This window comes from Phocoena phocoena, chromosome 10 (genome assembly GCF_963924675.1).
Source record: "Phocoena phocoena chromosome 10, mPhoPho1.1, whole genome shotgun sequence".
NCBI classification, from domain to species: Eukaryota; Metazoa; Chordata; class Mammalia; order Artiodactyla; family Phocoenidae; genus Phocoena; species Phocoena phocoena.
Window position 1 is genome coordinate 68,023,013 of NC_089228.1, and position 6,000 is coordinate 68,029,012.

At 42.5% G+C, this 6,000-nt stretch overlaps 1 protein-coding gene across 1 annotated transcript in view; it reads left to right on the plus strand.

The window, feature by feature from the left end:
• Positions 1-2,952, plus strand: part of RNF8 (ring finger protein 8) — a 37,690-nt gene extending 34,738 nt beyond the window's left edge. The window contains exon 8 of the mRNA XM_065885855.1: positions 2,478-2,952. Within this exon, the coding sequence (XP_065741927.1) occupies positions 2,478-2,494 (17 nt within the window). The 3' untranslated portion in view covers positions 2,495-2,952. The remainder of the gene's footprint in view (positions 1-2,477) is intronic.
• Positions 2,953-6,000: the final 3,048 nt, after the last annotated feature.

Sequence of the window (6,000 nt, forward strand, 5' to 3'; positions counted from 1 at the left end):
GATTTAGGAAAATGTGCCAGAGCCATCAGCAGCTTCATTGGGCTGCAGTGTGGAGTTTAGAGAAAATTCTCAGTTCAAATACCAACCTTCTTTGCCAATTGAAAGCTGGTTTAATCCCCAGCGCATGGGAATTTTTAAAGGACCAAATGTAGGATCTGGGAACTAGAATTGGCAAGCCTGTAATTGTCACAGTTCTGACACTGGCAGGGCCATTTTCCTCCTGGGCAGCGGTTGCTCTGATCCTGAGTTCAGAGAGAAGGACCTGCCCGTCTGTGGCAGCACAGGTCTCTGATTGCACCGAGAGCAGCCCCACTCCAGGCCTCCTTGGCTGGTTGTTGTCTTCAAGGCCCATATTAGCACCGGAGGAGTAATGCCTCATGACTGATTAGCCATAGATCCTTTGTAAAGTCTGGGAGGCCAGATTATCCAGAGGAGAGGAGGAAGAGGAGGAGGAGAGTGTTAGGATGCCAGATCCTGTGTTTGGAGAAAGGGTGCCCTGGAGCTGGGGCAGGTAACGAATGTTGAGTAAGTGCTTGTCGCATGAGTAATTGTGGCTTGCTGGGATATTGACGTGAGATTTTCCTGAAGAGAAGACATTTTGTGACATCCGCTATGGAGGATCTCCCTCTGGAGCTGGGGAGGTGCTGGAGCAGAGTCTTCTGTCAACTGCTCCCCCATTCCCATTTGTTCTGTTCACATTAAGTGTTGGTTGGTTGACAAGAGTGTTAACATTCTCACTTTAAGCTTTTCCTAGCAGTTTCTTTGGGTTGTGCTCAGAAAAGAAAAAAGCAAATGATCTAGAAATAAAATCTAGTTGGTCCTTTAGAACAGTGATTTTCAGTACAGGGGCTTTTTCAAACTGTACTTCCCAGCTCCCTTGATACTATAATATTGAGCCGAGGCTACTGGTGGGAGTGTGCCTTGGCCTTCAGGGGTGCTGAGGTGGGGAGAAAGGTTTATGAACCATAGCTTTCCTGAATCTGAGACAGAGGTCCCTCCAGAGGTTGGTGGTCTCTGGGAAGATTGGCCCAGGTAAGATCACATGGCCTGTGGCTCTTGCCAGCTTCCTGTAGGCTAGGAGGAGCGTGATCCAGACACAGGACAGGAGAAACTCACAGTCTCTGAAGAGGGTATCTGCCTGCCCACCTGGAAGGCTTTCCCTGGTGTTACCCATCATCACTTGTTGAAAGACAGAGCCTTGTAAAGGACTATATGGGGAATGGCAGCAGTAACAGTGTCTGCCAAGTTGACCTCATCCATAGAGGATACTTGTTAGCAAGTACTTTTAATCTACCCAGTATTGCCTCAAGAATCCAGGGTGTCATGTGCATGAAGTCAGCATGGCTGCCTGGCATAGGACAGTGTTTAAGAGAAAGTGGCACTCAGCAAGATTGGCATGGGTTGGGGTGTCCACCTGCATGCACTCAAGTAGTTTATAACACTGGATTCTCTAAAAATTTTGACTTAAAAATTCATGCTTTGCAAAATTACCATAGGGTCAAAGATTAGACTTATTAATAGAAGCTTTTTTTCTTATTCCTCCATCACCACATCCCATTTTTGCCCCACCCTTTTTCCTTCCCTTCTCTTCTTTTGTCACTTACTATCCTCCCTTGCCTTATCCCTTGATGTGTGTCTCCCCCCAAAACTCTTATTGTTCCTTTGTATATAAATTTAATAACACTTTCAATCTGCCTACCAAAGGATTCAAGACCTTAACCTCAAGGAAGGTCTTGAGATTGCCCTTTGTGTAAGCCAAGATCCCTGCTTCTCTGGGATCAAGGAAGCACAGCTATTGGAAAATACTAGAGGCCAGTGAATAGCCCCTCGCACCCCCCCTCTCTCTGGACAGAGGAAAAACTTGCACCTCTCCCTGCCTGTTGCTGTGTATGTAATTCCTTCTTTCCTCCAACAGATATTAATTGAAGGCCAGCTTTGTGCCAGACACTCTTCTAGGTATGAAGAATAGAAGGAGAAGTGAAAATCTAAAAAGTTAGATGTGATTTGTGCTATGGAGAAAAATTAAGCAAGAAAGGGTCAGGAGTGATGAGAGCGTTGGCAGTTTTTGATAGAGTAGTTAAGGTAGTCACTGAAGAAGGTGGTATTTGAGTAAAGCTCAGTAGGCAGTGGCCATGCTGCCATCTGGGGAAAGGGTGTCCTAGGCAGAGGGGATAGGAGGAACAGCAAGGAGGTGGTGTGGCTGGAGTGGAGTGAACGATGGGACGGGGAATAGAAAGTGAGGTCAGGAGGTTGGGCAGGGGGCACATTGTATAGGGGTTTATAGACCTTTGGAAGGACTTCGACTTTTACTCTGGTGAAGTGAGGAGTGGGCTTTGAGCAGAGTGATTTGATCTGCCGTCTATTTTCTTGGTTCACCATGGCTGCTGTGTGGGGAAAAGACTGAGGGTGGCAGCAGGGAGGCCAGGGGAGGGAAATGCAGGCTCCTCCTTTATCTCTCTGTTTTTTTCTCTCCAAAGCAAAGAGACTGTCCTGAAGACTGTGCTCCAAGGACATTTGAAAAACTGCCAGGCAGTGGGAACTTGGGATGGTCTGGAGGATTCTCTATGGACAGGTGTGGGGCCACTCTGAGACAGAGCATGGGATAGAGCCACGTGGGACAGAGACTGAGTTTGGAAGTCCTCCGTCACGACCCTCCATGTTGGCCATCCCTGCTGCCACCATTGTCTGAAGCACCGACTGCTTCAGAGTACTTAAGAGACTCTGCTTCACTACACTGAACAGGTTATGTATTTCTGTTGTGCTTTTTAAATTTGTTGTTGTTGTTGTTGTTGTTTTGGTACCTCAGAAGCATCTCTGTTGATATATGTTTTGGGCAGGTTGGGTGTATCCCTATGGCTGCCCCTGAAGGCGAAGGCAGCCTCTCTTTGAGAGGATGGCATACCTCTTCTTTGTGAAAACAATGTCATTTCCTGGAAATAAAATGTAAAACCTATCAGTTGCTCAGCTGGGCTTTGGTATATTTATCTTCCTTCCCTTCCAGCTCCCAGACAGTCTCACAAGTAAACACTGGCAGCTCATAAATTGCAACCAAGAAAGTGACTCTATCCGATGATAGACTCAAGTGCATGTCAGCCTAAGAAGCCAAGGCCAAGATCATGGCCGTAGCAGATGGGCTCTGTTAAGCCCCCAACTGGTATGTCTCCTTTTCATTCCAGAGATGAGTCACTGCTACCTGGTTTTGGGATGGAGTGAATTCCCTTCTTTCAGCTGGGGTTCTGAAGTGGTTTCCAAATCTATTTTACCCAATGTCAGCAAACATGGGCAATGATTTTATGAGAACTTGATATGCTTTTTTAAAAAAATTAAAAATGATTTCTCTTTTGCTGCTTTCTCATTTTAAACAAAGAAAACTAGTTTGATGTTTGGGAAATAGGAGCTTAGGAAAATCTGTGGTATCCTTGGTTACCAGTGATGAGAATGAAGGAAAACACAGGAAGTTGAAGAGTAGTTATTTAAAATGAGGAGCTCTAGTAGGAAACTGGTTGTGCTTTATGTCATTCAATGATTTGCTTCCAGATGGAAAGGTATTTTCTTCTCCCTTTTTACTGCCTACCTAGAGAACAGTTCTCTGTAGTTCTTTATTTATACCCCATGTGTTTCATAGGGATGGTAGGTTTTTCCTTTGTTGAATCCTGTGTATATTGGGATTCTGGCGTCCCTAGTCTTCATTTTCATCTTTCTCAATGGGATTACTGATTGAAATACTGGTGTAGTCAAGGAAGAAGTTAAGTTAAACATAGAAAATAATACTTTAAAAATAGCCATTATAAGCAAATCAAAAAATTCTGGAGAAACAGAGAAAAGAAGGAAAAGATTATTACATCTTGATGTAACAGTCTCCTGTTTCCCCTATACATATGTTTTGTTTATAGGTTGCATGGGATATATAAATTTTTAGAAGAGTACAGATATACTTTTTTTTTTTTTAAAGAAAGGAAAGGTGCTTTAATAAGAAAAGTCGGCAATCTAGGGAGATGGTGGACTCGTGTCCAGAGACCAACTCCAAAGATTCTGCTCAGCCATGACAGTTTGTTTGTTTTTTAATTTTTTAATTGAAGTACAGTTGATTTACAATGTCATTAATTTCTGCTATACAGCAAAGTGATTCAGTTATACATATATATATTCTTTTTTTAAATAAATTTTTAAAAAATAAATTTATTTATTTATTTTTGGCCGTGTTGGGTCTTGGTTGCAGTGCACGGACTTTCTCTAGTTACGGTGTGCAGGCTTCTCATTGTCATGGCTTCTCTTGTTGCGGAGCATGAGCTCTAGGTGCACAGGCTTCAGTAGTTGTGGCACGCGGGCTCAGTAGTGGCTTGCAGGCTCTAGAGCTCAGGCTCAGAAGTTGTTGTGCACGAACTTAGTTGCTCCGCAACATGTGGGATCTTCCCGGGCCAGGGCTCGAACCCGTGTCCCCTGCATTGGCAAGCGGATTCTTAAACACTGCTCCACCAGGAGAGCCCATATATATTATTTTTCTAATATTCTTTTCCGTTATGGTTTATCATAGGATATTGAATATAGTTCTCTGTGCTATACAGTAGGACGTTGTTTTTTATCCATTCTGTATATGATAGCTAACATCTGCTAACCCCAACCTCGCACTCCATCCCTCTCCCAACCCTTTCCCCCTTGGCAACCACAACTGTGTTCTCCATGTCCGTAAGTCTGTTTCTCTTTCGTAGATAAGTTCATTTATGTCATATTTTAGATTCCACAGATAAGTGATATCATATGGTATTTGTCTTTTTCTTACTGACTTCACTTAGTATGATAATCTCTAGTTGCATCCATGTTGCTGCAAATGGCATTATTTCATTCTTTTTTATGGCTGAATAGTATTCCACTGTATATATGTACCACATCTTCTCTATCCATTCATCTGTCAGTGGACATTTAGGTTGTTCCATGTCTTGGCTATTGTGAATAGTGCTGCTGTGAACATAAGGGTACATGTATCTTTTTGAGTTAGAGTTTTGTCTGGATATATGCCCAGGAGTGGGATTGCTAGATCATATGGTAATTCTATTTTTAGTTTTCTGAGGAACCTGCATACTGTTTTCCATAGTGGCTGCACCAACTTATGTTCCCACCAACATTGTACAAGGCTTCCCTTTTCTCCACAGCCTCTCCAGCATCTGTTATTTGTAGTGTTTTTAATGATGGTCATCTGACCAGTGTGAGGTAGTACCTCACTGTAGTTTTGATTTGCATTTCTCTAATAACTAGCAGCGTTGAGCATCTTTTCACATACCTGTTGGCCATTTCTATTTCTTCTTTGGAGAAATGTCTAGGTCTTCTGCCCATTTTTCGATTGGGTTTTTGTTTTGGTTGTTGTTGGATTATATGAGCTGTTTGTATATTTTGGAAATTAAGCCCTTGTCGGTTGCATCATTTGCAAATATTTTCCCCCAGTCTGTTTCGTTTTGTGTATGGTTTCCTTTGCTGTGCAAAAGCTTGTAAGTTTGATTAGGTCCCATTTGTTTATTTTTGTTTTTATTTCTATTGCTTTGGGAGACTGACCTAAGAAAACGTTGGTATGATTTATGTCAGAGAATGTTTTGCATATGATCTCTTCTAGGTGTTTTATGGTGTTATATGTTAAGTCTTTAAGCCATTTTGAGTTTATTTTTGTGTATAGTGAGAGGATGTGTTCTAATTTCATCAATTTACATGTGACTGTCCAACTTTCCCAACACCACTTGCTGAAGAGACTGTCTTTTTCCCATTGTATATTCTCGCCTCCTTTGTCTGTAGGCGTGTAGCTTTATTTCTGGGGTCTCTATTCTGTTCCACTGAGCCTCATATGTCTGTTTTTGTGCCAGTACCACGCTGTTTTGATTACTGTAACTTTGTAGTATTGTCTGAAGTCTGGGCAGGTTATGCCTCCCGCTTTGTTCTTCTTCTTCAGGATTGCTTTGACAATTTTGGGCTTTTATGGTTTCATATAAATTTTAGGATTATTTGCTCTAGTTC